Below are 17,254 nucleotides of genomic sequence, written 5' to 3'. Positions count from 1 at the left end.
CCAGGAGTTGGAGGTTGCTGTGAGCTGTAATGCCATGGCACTCTACCCAGGGGGATAGCTTGAGGCTCTGTCTCAAAAAAAAAAAAGTTAAATTTTGATCTAGTAGTAGCATTACATCTCTCCAAGAGAGGTCAAAGCTTTGTCCTAACCCCTGGAGAACATCTGTATACCTATCTGAGTCATCAGAAAACTTGCCTAAGTCAACCTTAATTTGTTTAAATCTGCCAGAGAAAACCGAGTGTATACTTACGCACTTTCCCTTTCACCATCCGCAGTCTCAACCAAGGGACACAAAGAAGAATATGGCTGCCTTCTAGAAGTCCCAGTAGGACCAGAAAAAACTCTTGGGTCAGCCTCCTTCCTTGGGTTTTCTGAATGCATGGAGGAAGTTGTGGGAAATGGAGATGGAGATGGTGGGTTTGAACTAAGTGGTGACAGCGTTTCTTACGGGAATCCCTGACCATTTGGGAAAGTTACTACAGCCAGGAGAGCTGAATCTATCTGATGGTTTTACATGGTTGTTGTTCATATTTTTAAGAAGATTTTCTTTTTTTTTACATCATAGGTGGAGCTATATACCTTTCTGGAATTGACATGATACATGGCACACCTGTACTAGACATAAAGCCCTACATAGCTGATTACGACTCACCGCAAAATTTGATGGAATCTTCAGGGGATGTTAATTTGCAGAATAACCAGCATAAACCAAAAACTGTGTCCTGGTCTGATGGCAAAACTAATAATTGTGATCAGCGGCAGCTATCGGGATTCAATGAGCCACATCCCCACCACAGCACTAAGGAGAAGCCTAAACGATCTGAGGACAGAACTTCAGAAGACAACAGTGTGAAACACAGCAACACGGCAAAAACCCAGTGCACCTTGCCCACACACAGGGACAGAGCAGTGGGTTTGGGCTTGGCGTCAAGCAGTGATGAGAGGCCAAGTGTGGCAGAAGAGCACATCAGCCCCCATTGCCTGGAGAAGAGCTCAGTGGAAGGAACAGATGAAAGGCTAAGGAGTGTGGAAGGGGCAGTGGTCCCCCCGGAAGGCAGTGCAGAGACACAGCCTGCGGCGCCTCACTCTCCTGCCGGGACAGCTGACGGGGGCCCTGGCAGTGTGGTTCCGGCCTGGGTGAGACAGGCCCCTGTGGCCACATTAGAAGTACGGTTTACTCCTCACGCCGAGATGGACCTCGGGCAGCTCAGTTCAGGAGGTGAAACAGGTACCTTCCGTTTCATGGTTCTGAGTGAGGGATGAACTTTTACTGTGAGATTTAGCCACGCATGGTCTTTCTGAGGGCAGTTATGTGGAGTATTTGTCAGTATGACTGGTTTTTAAGAAACATAGGAGTGTAAGTTAATATTTGGGCATCACCGTCAAATGACTTTTGTTTGACAACTATAGATGCTTAGTAAAGTGTTTTCAGAGAACAGTGCAGCCTCATGGCCCATGATTTATAGCCCCTTGCCTGCCAATTACAGTAGTTCTTGGAGTTTCCAAACATTTAGAAACTTAATTTTGCTTGTTCTATACTTTTTTTTTTTGGCCAGGGCTGGGTTTGAACCCACCACCTCTGGTATATGGGGCTGGCACCCTACTCCTTGAGCCACAGGTGCCACCCTGTTCTATACTTTTACACATTAAGTTTTCTCATCTGCTTTGCTCTCTGACTAGAGAAATGTTGTATTTTACTCCAACAGTCAGCTTCTGGCACAGGGGACTCTAGGAGCCCAGAGTAAGAGGAGGAGAACCACTGAGCACAGGACTGTCCCCACAAAGTCCCAGCACCAGAGACCTGTATTTTACTGCAGAAGAGAGGCCACAGGGCTCTTACTGGGAGCCTGTGTACCTTAACACACGGTTCCTAACGAATCTTTGGTTTCCCCAGCCTGGCAGATCCGAGGCAGCAATCTAAAATGAAGGAAGGGGCTGTTGAGAGATTGGTACAGTGATGCCAGTGAGAAGTAGCCAGTTACCAAGGAGATCTCAAAAAAGTAGAAAGCTGTTCTTTGTGTTACAATTCAGTAAACAGTCAACATAGCCATATAAAGAGGGAAATTCATTTATTCTACAGTTCACTGAGCTTCTGCTTGGTAGCAGATACTGGTCTAGGTCCTTGGCATCAAACAGATCAAAAAGGTAATAAGGGTTATGGAAAAATTTAAGAGAATGAGGCTCAGGTGTTATAAGTTTAAATAGGTGGCCAGAGGAAGTCTTGTTCAGAAGACACATGTGGCAAAGGCTGAAGAGGTGAAGGAGTGAGCCAGCCTGTGCAGGGAAAGGGCATGCCAGCCTGACGGACAGCATTGCACAGCCCCAAGCCAGAGGGCACATGCTATGTTCAAGGCTATATGGCCAGAGTAGATTGGGGAAGGGCAGAGTGGGAAGGAGGTAGGGAGGCTACAAGAAGGGGATAAAGTGACGCAGGGTTTTATAGGTCATTGTAAGAACTTGAATTTTAATCTTGGAAGATGGTGGAACTTGACATCACTATCTCTAGAGAGCAGGGGCCCTCCCTGCCATCAGATCACTGCCTGGAGTGGGCTATGGTGATTTCTGGGATGTCACATCTCAGTTATGTGTAAAAGTAGGCTGGATTCCTTATTCAGACAATGAAGCTTTTCTTTCTATATCAGAACATAGAGGTTTAAACAATCATGACATTAGATTTTCCCGTTTTAAAGGAAGGAGAGAACAAAGAGGATAGGAAGGCGTTTGGCTCTGACACTGTAATCTGAAGGAAGTCCTCCTCATGGGAGATACAGATCTAAAAGTTGGGGCTGGAGGCAAATGCCACACATCACTCTGGAGATTTCCTCATTCCTTCTTGTCAGGGCCACAGCTGGTCTATACGTTGTCTTTTGCAAACAAAGAAAAGGCAACCCATCTGGGTGGAGGTGGCTACCTGCCAGGGCTCAGGCCCTGGTTTTAGCCCCGATAATGCCAGCTTAGTGACCTGTACCACACTGTTCTGTTACATGAGGGATCTAGCTCAGGGATCCCACAGGTTCTGCATTATGGTGAGTTGTATAATTATTTCACTGTATATTACAATATAGTAATAATAAAAATAAAGTACACAGTAAATGTAATGTGCTTGTATTATCCCAGAATCACTCCCTCACCCCTGTCTGTGGAAAAATTATTTTTCATGAAACCAGTGCTTGGTGCCAAAAAGGTTGGGGACTGCTGAGAGTGGCTGGTTCCCTACTGATGACATTGAACTTTCTCAGTGTATCTAATTCATTTTTGTTTCTTTCATGTTCTGTTCCTTAGGGATGTGGTGGTACTTGTAACTGTGGGGCTGTGACACCCTGGTCTCTGGTCTTCCTTGCCTTTAGAGTTAGTGTGCTGGACATGTGTGAGTTTAGCTCTCCTTCTTGTGGCTTTCTGAGAATAGGGACTGTCATGCATTTCCTTGTCTCTGTTCTGAGAAGAAAATAACAAGGAATTCAATTCTACGTTGGATAAGTAACATTTTGGTTAACGGAAAATAAAAGCTTATCTCACCTAGTTAGGAGACTAAGGAAAAATACCACTGTGATTTTTTTGTTCAGTAAAATAAAAATTTGGGGGTACCCAAGTTAAATTTAGTGATGATAATTACTATTTGGAGGTGACCTTCTCTGTATTGATCATTGATCAAATAGATTTCTAAATTCTGTTCAAGTGATGTTTAAGAACCAATCAAATTCCATATTGAAGTTTGTTGTAATGAAATTTAACCAACATTAAGCTGTGTTCTTCTCATTGCAGATGTTGGTCAGGCGTCATTTAAATATCTTCGATCAGCAGAGGAAGCAAAGCGTGCCATTGAGGCCGTGCTGTCAGCTGATCCTCGCTCTGTGTACCGCCGGAAGCTCTGCCAGGACCGCCTGTTCTACTTTACTGTAGACATAGCGCATGTCACTTGCTGGTTTGGTGATGGCTTTGCAGAGGTTCTAAGGATCAAGCCAGCTTCTGGGTCTTTTCAAGTGACTTGACTCTGTGGAGTCCTCGGAGCTTCCATCATGTCTTTAGACAGGCTTGTTGGGGCTTTTGGATTTTCTGTATAAGCTAATGATGTGCAGCACTTGGTAATCTCACTGCTTTGATTAATTTGGGCTGTTCCAAATATTTATTTGAAAAAGATGTATTTTAATAAATTTAACTGAGATATATTGATATTAAAGAAATCCACAGCCAGGCTCAGCACCCATAGCACAGTGGTTACAGCGTCAACCACATACACCTAGGCTGCTGGGTTTGAACCCGGCCTGGGCCAGCTAAACAACAATGACAATTGCAACAACAACAACAAAAATAGTCAAGTGTTGTGTTGGATGCCTGTAGTCCTAGCTACTTGAGAGGCTGAGGCAAGAGAATCGCTTAAGCCCAAGAGTTTGAGGTTGTTGTGAGCTGTGATGCCACAGACTGAGGGTGAGATAGTGACACTCTGTCTCAAAAAAAAAAAAAAAAAAAATCCATAGGCAGTACTGTCTTGATTTCTGAAAGAAGCTGATTGTTCTTGGCACACTTGATAAAATTAGGCGGAAATCATTCTAGCAGAGACTTTCAAGTTGAGGGGATCTGATCAACAGTTCACATTGGTTTCCTGTCTGGAAAAGCGTGACCTCTCTATTACATTGTAAGTCAAAATGAGTTTTACTATATCTTAGAAAACTAACAAATAAAAATCAGATATCTTCAGAGATTAAACCGTTACGTTTCAGAGACCTTGTGGTACATACATGTGTATGTATAATCTGATTGTAAAACAAAGACTCTCTGAGATTTCTCTAGATGTCTTTGTATTAGAGAAGAAAATCTTCCCTAAAAGTTTAAGAAGATGCTCACGCCAGTGTTGCTAGCACTCTGGGCAGCCAGGGTGGGTGGATCCCTTCAGCTCAAGAGTTTGAGACCAGCCTGAACAAGAGCAAGACCTTGTCTCTACTCAAAATAGAAAAACGAGCCAGATGTGGTAGCAGGCACCTAAAGTCCAGTGACTTGGGAGGCTGAGGCAAGAGGATCTCTTGAGCCCAAGAGTTTGAGGTTGCTGTGAACTATGATGATGCCAAGGCACTGTACTCAAGGAGACAGAGTCTCACTCTGTCAAAAGAAAAAAGTTTAAGAAAATAATTACTGTTTTATTTACTCTGTGACTATCAAGAACTTACTATGAGTTAGGTTTTAATGATAAAATGAGAAGAACAATTTGTAGTTCTTGTTGCAAATCATGGTTAGTGGAAGAAGTAAGATATAAGCAAAATACTGTATTACAGAGGTCCCGTGCACCCTTCACCCAATTTCTTCCAATGGTTACATCTTACATAACTGGAGTGTGATATTAAAAGTAGGAAACAAACATTCGTGCAATCTACCCTTTAGTTTGATTTTTATTTCTTTTTAAAAGTTATTTTGAAGCTGAATCAGGGCTTGAAACACAAAATGACAATGTTTAACATGTAACCATGACTTGGAGTGAGTTGTTTGGGGCTTTATTATACATGCTCAGGATTTTAGAGCTAAAAAGGATATTAAATATAACCCAGGTCAGTTTTTTGCTAGTTCCCGAGTCTACTCAGTATCCCCAGCATTTGGCTTTCCAGGCCCTGCCAAAACACCCTCAGAGGGCCTTCCTCTCTGACCTGTGCAACTCATGCTGTATGGGTAGGCTCATTATTGCAATGTTCTTCCTGCGTGTGAGATAACTGCTCTCATAACCCCACCCTCAAGTGGTGCCGCTCAGTGAGGTTGGCCACCCTCCCAAGTTAGCCTGTCAGAACACCCCACCCCTCAGTCTTCGCTAGGCTGAGTACCCCCATGTTCTCCAACTGTCTCTTCTTACATGATCTCAAGCCTCTCCTCACCCCCGTGAGTCCCTATGTGAGTGTTCGTACTTCAGGTGTCCTTGTGAGGAAACTGGATCTCTAGTTCATGAACTTCCATCTCTCAGAAATAGTTTGAAGCACAAATTTGAAACAAGCTGTCTCTTCCTTTTTGTCTTGAAAACTTTTGTCATTAATTTATTCTCATCGTCTACTGTTTTTATTCTTCCACCCAAGCTTATTCCACAAACACAGAATTAAATATACTTGATTTATAGAACAAAAGAAAGTCAAAAGTTCTCTCAAACCTTCAAGTAGTTCAAAAAATTGTCATTGATTTTAAGTCCTGAATCAAAAGTTCTCTCGGTATACCTATGTGATAATGTGCCTATGTACAAACCCACACGTGTGCACAAATATGTACTAATCCTGAAAATGAGATAGAAATGAACTACAAGAAAATGACCCCCAAATGCTGTAATTGTGACTTTCAAAAGTAGCATTGCAGCTGGGGAGTAGCTTTGTGTTCTATTTGTATCAAGATCACGTTTGGGAGGTTCTTTTTACTTGTAGGAGTGGAGGAGTTATGTCAAAAGGAAAAGGTAGATTGATTCGTGGTTCCTTAAATAGTTAGACTCTTTGGATTTGTAAAAGGGATTATGTCATAAGTAAAGATGCTGTTTTAGGACTGCTTTAGAAACTTTTTCAAGAAAAGAAGGGGAAAAATTCTCTACTAGGCATAAACGATGCCCACTTCGATATTTAGCCTTTGCTCCTTGGTGCCTGTAGGGGGAGCCCTTGATAGCAGAGTGCGGGAATCTGCTGCTTCTCCCATACAGGTGGAAAATAGTAAGGCACAGGACACGTTAGCAAAGTGAAGCTCCTGGAAATCCAGCCACTACCGAGGAACCTGGAGAGGAATAAGGGCAGAAATGCCCATTCCCACCAGATCTGTATGGAACTTGCCTGGAAAGCAGGATGGGAAATGTGAAGAGGCCTGTTTTCTGCCCTGCCATGTGCTAGCTGCCTGACCTTGGGCAAGTCGCTGCACCCCATCTCTAACTCTGTGTCCTTACTGAGTTGATAACGAGGCTAATGCTCGGGAAGGTATTTTCCAGGCTCTTCAGTGATCTGTAAACTGAGGTAATGTTTTTATTGTGCCTGTCTTAATTGACACCCTTTTCCTAGCACTCTGTTCTGACTTACCTGGCCAGTTGAGAAAACTTCAAGGGGATCTAGGGGCCCCTAAAATCCCATGTATGGATGACTTCTGTTTTTTTAGTTATAGAAAAAAAAATTTTTTTTTTTTAAACAGAGCCCCAAGCTGTTACCCTGGGTAGAGTGCCGTAGCATCACTGCTCACGGCAACCTCCAACTCCTGGACTTAAGCAATTCTCCTGCCTCCACCTCCCTGCTAGCTGGGACTACAAGCACCCACCACAACACCCGGCTATTTTTTATTGCAGCCGTCATTGTTGTTTGGTGGGCAGGCTGGATTCGAACCCGCCAGCTCAGGTGTATGTGGCTGGCACCTTAGCCACTTGAGCCATAGGCGCCGAGCCTATAGAAATATTTTATTTTTTTATAGAGATAAGAGTCTCACTTTATTGCCCTTGGTAGTGTGTTATGGCATCACACAGCTTACAGCAACCTCCAACTCCTGGGCTTAAGCAATTCTTTTGCCTCAGCCTCCTGAGTAGCTGGGACCACAGGCGCCCGCCACAATGTGCGGGTATTGTTTGTTGCAGTTTGGCTGGGCCGGGTTTGAACCCCCCGCCCTTGGTATAAGGGGCTGGTGCCCTACCCACTGAGCCACAGGTGCTGCCCTATAGAAATATTTTTTTAAAAGACTCTTTTCACCAAGATGTATGATGCTGTACTAAGGGAACTAGCACAAAGTGCTCTCCACTTAATAACACATGCCAAGGTGGGTTTCCTTTCTGGATTTTCACATGTCTAGTACCATGAACTGCCTTTGCTGCCCATGTGGGCAGCCACCAGCTCAGTCCCTTCCTCACACATGGTACTCGTTAGCACCCTGTCTCTTTTACCTCCTTTCCTTATTCTGGCCTAGGATTGCAGGAAAATCTCTGCTCCCCCCCCTTTTTTTATATAAGAAATTAAGATTTTAATCGTGATTTGAAGTTAAAGTAAGCTCTACTTTCATGACAGAGACCAGTCATAAGTTTTAAAGCCCAATTAAATAAAATAGGATGTTTGTGTTGTTAAAAATAAGTTTTCTGATAGGGAAGATAAGTCATGAAATGACTCTCTATAGCATCATTTCCCTTTATTTATTTTTATTTTTCTTTCTGAGACAGGGTCTTGCTCTGTTGCTCAGGCTGGAGTGCAGTGGTGGCATCATCATCACAGCTCACTGTAGCCTCCAACTCCTGGGCTCAAGTGACCTCAGCCTGCCAAAGTGCTGGGGTTATGGGCATGAGACACTGTGCCATCTCACTCTCACATTCTCCACCCCTTTTCTGCCTTTGTAGGTTCTAGGAGACGTCATTTACAGAGGACTCCAGCCCAGTGTACGTGGCTGTGAACAGCAAATGAGAGAAAAGCCTTTTCAATGTTCATAGTGGAAAAACTCAGTGATATACTCTGTATTTTTTGGTGGAGGGGTCCACTTGGCGTATGAACTCACACCACATGAACCAATCACATTTGAGTTGATGTGTATTTATGTTGTGATTACAGAAAAGGTAGGGTTGGATATAATATACTCAACACTGAAAAACTATATAATAATTCTTTACATTAATACAGACTTCACAGTTTACAAAGAATTTTAAGCATATTATCTCATTTGGTATCTCAGTAACATTATGGGTTAATGGAAGCTAAGTTGGGGCCTAACCACCATTTAGAAGAAGGGTCAGCAAACTATAGTCTAAAGGCCAAATCTGGACCATAGCCTGTTTTTGTACTGCCTGAGAACAAAGATTGGTCTTTATATTTTTAAACAATTCTAAACAAAAGAAGATAAAAAAGAAACAGAGAAAGCGTATGGCAGAGACTGGGCTGCAGGCTAAGCATGTTTACTAACTGACCCTTTACAGAAACACCCTTAACCCCCAATCCTTGATTTAGAACATTATTTCTCTCAAATGATGTTTCAAGTTCCAGAAAACTTAAGTTTTGGGGATTTCATATGTTTCTAAGTCAGGGACTATCTGTAGTTCGAAATAATTTATTTATGTAATCATATGAGAAAATTTCTAAATAGGATATGAATAGTTAAGAATGTATTATAATATCCCATTCATTTGTGGAGGGTATACAAACCCATGTTATACATATGTACATGTATAGAAAATTTCAAGGAAGATAATATGCTAACAGTTGTTACCTTTGGGAGGGTTCTCTGAGGACTCATTAAGGAAGGGGACTTTTTGCTTTATTCTCTTTAGTACATTGTCAATTTTTAAAAAAATCACAAGCACACATTATTTTTATATGTGAAACTTAAGTAAAATGTCCAGTACTCAAACGAATGGGCCAAGTATGTTAGTGTAACTTAACAACTAAGTTAGATTTATGTATTTAAATATATAATATGGCTATATGACCTTCCTCTACCTCACCCTTCCAAAAAGATTTGGTAAATATGATTTATACATTGTTCTGGAGCATCACGGGTGGATCACAAAACCAAAACCCACCCAGAGCACACAGCTGAGGAGCTGAACCAATGTGGAGGAAGTAAACTGGCTGTGTCTGGGCAGCTTTGTCCATGAGGCTACATTTTCTTTTTCTTTTTCTTGAGACAGTCTCACTTTGTTGCCCTTGGTAGAGTACCTCTGCATCACAGCTCACAGCAACCTCAAACTCTTCAGTTCAAATGATATTCTTGCCTCAGTCTCCCAAGTAGCTGGGACTATAGTCGCCTGTCATAATGCCCTGATTATTTTTTTAGAGACAGGGTCTTGCTCTTGCTCAGGCTGGTTTTCAACTCCTGAGCTCAAGCAGTCCACTCACCTCGGCCTTCCAAAGTGCAAGGTTTACAGGCATTGTGCTCCAGGTAGAAGACAGGGACCTGTGTGGACAGTGTTGCAGGCAGAGGGCTGAGCCACCTGAGAGCTCCCTAGCCCAACACTTGCCAAAGCTGGGCAGTTCACCCCATCTAGACTAAGGAATGGGTCTCTGCTTGTAGGATCCGCTCACTCATCAGCTCCGCCCACTGGTTCCCTGTCTACTTGCATATAGTGAGCTCACAGGGGATGTGACTGGTGGGGATTGCTCTTCCCACTTCCCCCAGGATGGACTTGTCAGAATGGGGAGTCTGAATTCAGCCAGTTGAGCAGGAGAGGAGTGGTTTGGAGCCCAAGACTGGCTGTGCCCACTGGGTAGGGGGCTGTGCTGAGGTGCAGGTGGGGCAGATTGGGAGGAAGGCCAGGTTGGCATGTTGGCAGGTGGCAGAGCCTGTTGGTGGGGTGGAGCAAGGCTGTCGCAGACTTGAGAACTCAGGCTCTGCTTGGATGGGAGGAGGAGTTGAGGTTTGAGAGGACTGGCAGAGCCAAGGCAGGACCTGTGTCCCACAGGGGTCTGCTAGGTTGTCCAGGGAACCTCAGGGACCTCCTCATCATAGTGGACCTGGAGGTTTTATTTCTTAGTTCTTTGCCTAACATCCTCTCTGCCAGATGTTATACAAGGTCACATATAAAAATACCTCACAACAAGGCAAGGGGAAACAAGCAGGGCTTGCCCTCTCTTCCTGCTGGGAACCCTTCCACCACCACACGAATAAGGCTCCATTAGCCTGCTCAGTGATGAGAGATGTGTGGCTGTGTCTTGGCTGACAGGGAGCCAGTCACTCCACACATACGTGAGGTCATCCTAGATCATCCAGCTTTACCTGAGTTGGTCTGAGGCAGAAAAATTGTCTAGTGCACACAGGATCGTGAGGTGGGAAAAGTTCATTATGTTAAGCTGCTACATTTTGGGGTGGCTTGTTGTAAGTAAAAAGCTAGCTTATGTACATTTGGCTATCACACTTTTGAGAGGAGCAGTGGAAAACTGCTTTAACAGGAGGGATTGAGATGACAAAATCATTAAATGATGAGGGCGTCTTTAGAGCAGGGTGGATTTTTGTGATGAAAATCATGAAATAATAATAAATAACAGGTAACATTTATCAGGCAGTATGGGTCAGGTGTGGAGCTAAGAGTTTTACATGTGTGATCTAATTTAATCCTTACAGTAAATCTATGAAGAAAGATACTATTGGTGTTGTACAGATGAGCATACTGAGGCTCAGGGATATTAAATTTTTATAGCTAGGAAGAGGAAAGATTTAGCATATAAATCTAATGTTATCAAACTGCAGAACAACACCCCCCTCCCTTTTTTTGAGACTCTGTCACACAAGTTAGAGTGCTGTGGCATCATCATAGCTCCCTCCATCCTCACATTCCTGGGCACAAGAGATCCTCCTACATCAGCCTCCTGACTAGCTGGGACTACAGTCATCCACCACCATGCCTGGCTAATTTTTTTTTTTTTTTTTACTTTTTGTAGAGATGGAGTCTGACTATGTTGCCCAGGCTGGTCTCAAACTCTTGGCCTGAAGAAATCCTCTTGCTTCATCCTCCAAAAGTGAGAGGATTACAGGTGCCTGGCCCTGATTTTCCCAATTTTTAAGGAAATCAAAAGGAATATTATGAAAAACTTTATGCTTAATTTTAAAACTAAGGTGAAATGAGTAAATTATGAAAAAGTTAGAGATCATCTAATTTCTACTCAATAAGAAAAAAACCCTGAAGGGCTCTTTGTATTTATAAAAGAAATTAAGAATTTACTTGCACAGAAATCTTCAGATGGAGATGCCTCAACTTGTGAATTCTATCAAGCATTTAAGGAAGAAAAACATATGAATTCTAAATGATTTCTCTCAAAATATTGAAAAAGAAGGAATACTTCCCAACTCATTCTGTGAACTCAATATTATCTTGATACCAAAACCAGGTAATAATAAGGAAAGAAAACTACAGATAAATATTTCTCATAAACGGAGACGCAAAACTCCTAAGCAAAATTTTAGGAAATCTAATTCAATAATACACAGGGGTCCTAAAGGTCACTCATAAAGTCACCATTGGAAATTGTAGCTAAATGTACCTTCATTTACAAAATATTCAATACAAAGTTTTACAAAGAAGTGGCTAACATGTAGAGAATATTTTGTAAGTAGTAGATTTTTATAATGAATATTTTATAAATAAAGATACATTTAGCTACAATTTTCCATTTTCCCTATGTATGATGACTTTATGGCTGACCTTTGCCATAACCTGAATCAGGAGATAATACATCATGACAAGTAGAATTTACCCCAGGAATGCAGAGTTGGCTAAACATTGAAAAATCAGTGTAGGGCGGAACCTGTGGCTCAGTGGGTAGGGTGCTGGCCCAATATACTGAGGGTGGCGGGTTAGATCCCATCCCCAGCCAAATTGCAAAAACAGAAAAATACCCGGGTGTTGTGGTGGGCGCCTGTAGTCCCAGCTACTAGCAAGGCTGAGGCAAGAGAATTGCCTAATCCCAGGAGTTGGAGGTTGCTGTGAGCTGTGATGCCACAGCACTCTGCTGAGGGCAATAAAATGAGACTCTGTCTCAAAAAAAAAAAACCCAAAACAATGTAAGTCACCATATTTACAAACTAAAAATGAAAATCATATCATCCAAATAGATACAGTAAATGCATTTGACAAAATCTAATATCCATTCCTGATAGACTCTTAAGAAACTAGGAGTAGGGCGGTGCCTGTGGCTCAAAGGAGTAGGGTGCCAGCCCCTTATGCTGGAAGTGGCGGGTTCAAAGTCAGCCCTGGCCAAAAAAATAAATAAATAAATGAAAGAAACTAGGAGTAGGAGGGAATTTCCTCAATTTGATAAAGGGCATCTTCAAAAAAACCTACAGCTAACATCATAGCTAATGAGGAAAGATAAATATTTTAAACCTTAGGATAAAGAACAAGACAAGGATGTTTACATGTACCACTTCTATTCAGTATTGTACTAGAGGTGCTAGCTAATGCAATAAGTCAGGAAAAATAATGAAAGGCATACATATTGGAAAGGGGAAAATAATAATATTTGTTATTCATAGGTGACATAATTGTCTATGTAGAAAATCCTAAAGAATCAACAAAGAAAGCTCCTTGAACTAATTAAATTTAACAAAGTCACGAAATACAAAGTCAAAAACAAAAGTAAATCTTATTTCTATATTTTACAAATTTAAATAAAATACTATTTACATAAAAATTAAATACTTAAAGATAAGTTTGCCAAAATATATGTAACATCAGTACACTAAAAATTATAGAACATTATTGAGGCAGATTAAAGAAGACCTAAATACATGGAGAGATCTACAATGTTCATGAATTGGAGGACAAGGTACAATTCAGATATTGATTCTCAAATTGATATCAATTTCATCTTCAATGAAATCACACTCAAAATCTCAGCAGGAATTTTATAGAACTTAAAAATACGATTAGTAAATTTGTATAGAAAATATACCTAGAATAGCCAAAATTTTTGAAAAAAAAGAATGGAGATGAAAGACTCCTAACCTGATTTCAAGATTCACCACAGTCTTGTAATAAGTATGGTACTGGTGAAAGGATAGGCACCTAGATCAATGAAATGCCAGAAATAGACTCTTTAAGGCTTTGCCATACTAGATCATGGGCAAACAGCACTCTAGGTGGTAGGGAGCATTCCTTGGTCACTGGAGCCCCTTGACCACTCAGCCAGCCAGTTAGCTTCTGGATGTCTCCCAGCTAACTGGCTCTCAGGGCATCTTCTAACTGTGGCTTAGGAACTGGAGTCTCTTGGGACTTCACTATCTCCTTGGCCTCTTTGGTTCCTGAAGGAATCCCTTAATTTCCAACATCCTTTTCCCAAAGCAGAAACTCCCAGAAGATGCTTCCCGTTGTGGTGAGCCCCTCCAGCCCCTCTCCTCTCTGTCCTCTGCCTCTGGGCACTGCTCCTCCATGGCTGGAGTCTGTTGGGACACAGCTCCACTCTCATCCCTTTGGTCATGCCCTGCCATCGTCTGACTTGCAGTGACTCTGGACCACCTCTCTTGTCCCCCACACAGTCCCTCTGTGACATGATTTGTCCGTGATGTTATGTCTGCTCTCCTCCTTGGACTGAGGGCCTTCTGTGAGCCCATGACTCACATCTCAGAGCCTTCTGGACTTCCTTGCTCACAGCTGAGGAAGTAGGGAAAGAACTATCCTGAGTAGGCAATGAATTTTTTTGTGAGCAGCTTGTCTGTGACCTGCTAAGGGTTTCTTTCAAGGAGCTATGCAACTTCAGCTTAGGTGTCCCTGAGATGTGGGTGGCTGAAAGAGAAAGGCGTTCTGAGGAAAGGGCTGTGATTTGGCTGCTATCATCATAAATTTTATGGATTCGAAGACCTTGAGAGATAAGGTCCACTTCTGCCACACTCACAAGCACTCCACTGGGGCTTCTAATGCATGTGCAGTGCCTGAATCAAGGAAGGAAAGCTTCCAGGAAACAGTTAGGCAGTGTTCCTGCACTCTTGGTGCCAAAATTTCAGTTTCTAAGCAGCTATAGGACTTCCCAGGAGGGGGCAATATTTGGTTGGCAACAAGTTGTGAACCTGTACACCTACCGGATTCTACCCTGAGATATGTGCCCAACTTCTTGCCCAAGTAAATGTTTAGGGTGTTTTCTGATTGATTCTGGCCCAAGTTCTCCTTTGAACCATTTGATTCCCTGAGTGATACTTGAAGACCCTTTTTTCCTCCTTTTCAGAGTCAGACCATTGACATCTCATGGGATACCTTTCTAAGCATGAAGATAGATCATTTTTCCTTTCTTTTTTTTTTCTCCTTCCTCAATCTGTGTTCCAGACTCTCTGTTGGTCATTCCCTCCTGAAACTTTGCTAGGCACTTCACAGGAAGCTCCTGGGTGCCTCAGTGTCATCTTAGATCTTTCCTTCCTGCTTTGATCCTTACCACAGAGGGCTGTCAGGGGCCCATGCTTGCCCTTTGGCCAAGAAGTCCCTGCTAATTTGCTCTCTAGCTGTCTCTAGGCCTGGTGCCAGGTGAGCCTGGTGTCAGACAAGGCTCTTTCAAAGATGATGCTCCAGCTGTTCCCAGATCTGTTTGCTGGTAGGACATCCTCCAGCAAGGATGGAGACTGAAAGGCCATGCTATAGTGAAGAATGTTGAGAGCTGGAGGATTCAAGATTTCTGAGGTCTTTGGACCAAAAAAAGAGGAAATACCACAAATGTTCTAGTTGCTTCTGGAACAAGTGCCAATCCAGGCATTGAATTTTCATTGGAGTGAGAGATGGTACCTCAGCCTAGGCTCTAAGGAAGGACATTCCAAAGGTGGGGTGAGAGAGTGGGAGAGCAGTTGAAGGGGGGTCTGGGGGAGGGGCTGGGATTGGGACAGGGTTTGAAGTGAGGGTCAAGCTGTGTCTTAGGGTGAAACAGGGATGGGAAGGCAGTGCAGATTCCTCAGGTTGAATTTAGACTAGGGGCCATTAGAGGATCTGTTGAATAAGAAAAAGGGAGACCAGGGGGCAGTGACCATAACTCAGTGGGTAGGGTGCTGGCCACATACACCAAGGCTGGTGGGCTAAACAGCAATGACAACTGCAACAAAAAAATAGCTTGGTGTTGTGGCGTGCACCTATAGTCCCAGCTACTCGGGAGGCTGAGGCAAGAGAATCGCTTAAGCCCAAGAGAGGTTGCTGTGAGCTGTGACACCATGGTACTCTACTGAGGGTGACATAGTGAGACTCTGTCTCAAAAAAAAAAGTACTTTCTTAAGCATTATCCCATGTGATCCTTACAACCACATTGTGGGGGATGCAGGCCAAGTGTATCTCAAGGAGCATTCTGAGACTCAGGAAAGTTACACAATTTGTCCAAAAATCAGGATTCAAAAGATCCACCTATAGACATTTATTTGTTCCATTGCATCTCACACCACCACCTACTAGGCAAGACTCACTGGTCAGCTCCATCTTCCTTCAATCCCACAGATGGGCAGAGCAGGGAAGCTCAGAAGTGTTCTAGCTGTGTTTGTTGAGAGGAATGGGCCCTAACAGCTGACAGCTTCAGAGAATGGATCTAGGCCTTCATGGAAAGAAGAGATTAAGGTTAACCCTGAGAGTTTAACGCTGTAAGCAAAATCTTACTGAATAGATTTAATATTTATGTCTCCCCTCAAATTCATATGTTGGAATCCTAATCCCTAATGTGATGGTGTTAGGCCTTTGGGTCCTTAGGTCATGAAGGTAGAGCCCTCATGAATGGGATCGATGCTCTTATAAAGAGTCTCCTGTGATCTCCTTTGCCCCTTCCACTGTCTGAGGATGTGGGGGCCTCACCAGATACTAAATCTGCTAGTGCCATGAGCTGGGCCTTAGCCCTCAGAACTGTGAGAAATAAATCTCTGTCATTTATAAGCCACCCAGGAAGTCCAGAAGGCTCTGAGATGTGGGTTATGGACTCACAGAAGGCCCTCAGTCCAAGGAGGAGAGCAGACCTAACGTCATGGACAAATCATGTCAGGGGGACTGTATGGTGGACAAGAGAGGCGGTCCAGAGTCACTGCAAGTCAGACGATGGCAAGGCCTGACCTTTAGGTCAGGATGAGAGTGGAGCTGTGTCCCAACAGACTTCAGCCATGGAGGAGCGGTGTCCAGAGGCAGAAGACAGAGAGGAGAGGGGCTCACCACAGAGGGAAGCATCTTCTGGGAGTTTCTACTTTAGGAAAAGAATGTTGGAGATTAAAGGATTCCTTCAGGAGCCAAAGAGGCCAAGGAGATGATGAAGTCCCAGGAGACTCCAGTTCCTAAAGACACAGTTGAAAGATGCCCTGAGAGCCACTGAGCTGGGCTATATCCACAGCTAAATAAAGAAAATCATACACATTTTTTGGCATATATATAAATATACATATGAATTATATTTATACTATAATGTAGTCAATTAACTACATAATGGTATTATGCCTAAAAAACAGTATATGTACCTTAATTTAAAATACATTATTGCAAAAAATAAAATAAAATACATTATTGCTAAAAAATGCTAACACATAGGCTAGGCACTGTGGCTCACACCTATAATCCTAGCACTCTGGGAGGCTGAGGCAGGTGGATTGCTTGAGCGCAGGAGTTTGAGACCAGCCTAAGCAAGAGCAAGATGCCATCTCTAAAAATAGCTGGGTATTGTGGCGAGCACCAGTAGTCCCAGCTACTGAGGTGAGAGGATTGCTTGAGCCGAAGAGTTTGAGCTTGCTGTGAGCTATGACACCTGGGAGCTCAACAGGCCACAAAGTGAGACTCTGTCTCAAAAAAAAAAAAAAAAAATTGCTAACACAGAGACCTGAAGTGAGCACGTGTTATTGGGAAAATGGCTGCTAGACTTGGTTGGTG

At 43.0% G+C, this 17,254-nt stretch overlaps 1 protein-coding gene across 2 annotated transcripts in view; it reads left to right on the top strand.

Annotated features, from left to right (window-relative positions):
• The window catches only part of TRMO (tRNA methyltransferase O), a 21,126-nt gene extending 16,956 nt beyond the window's left edge, over window positions 1-4,170 (top strand). The window contains exons 4-5 of one of the 2 annotated variants that reach the window (XM_003785360.3): window positions 566-1,219; window positions 3,763-4,170. In XM_003785360.3, the coding sequence (XP_003785408.1) occupies window positions 566-1,219; window positions 3,763-3,989 (881 nt within the window). In that variant the 3' untranslated portion in view covers window positions 3,990-4,170. Of the gene's footprint in view, window positions 1-565; window positions 1,229-3,762 lie in introns of both variants that reach the window. The other variant, XM_012802366.2, reaches the window with a different exon arrangement.
• The last annotated feature ends 13,084 nt before the right edge of the window (window positions 4,171-17,254 follow it).

Source organism: Otolemur garnettii, unplaced genomic scaffold (genome assembly GCF_000181295.1).
Source record: "Otolemur garnettii isolate 467f Iridium unplaced genomic scaffold, OtoGar3 scaffold00014, whole genome shotgun sequence".
Classification (NCBI taxonomy): domain Eukaryota; kingdom Metazoa; phylum Chordata; class Mammalia; order Primates; family Galagidae; genus Otolemur; species Otolemur garnettii.
This window is presented reverse-complemented; position numbering and strand designations above follow the sequence as displayed.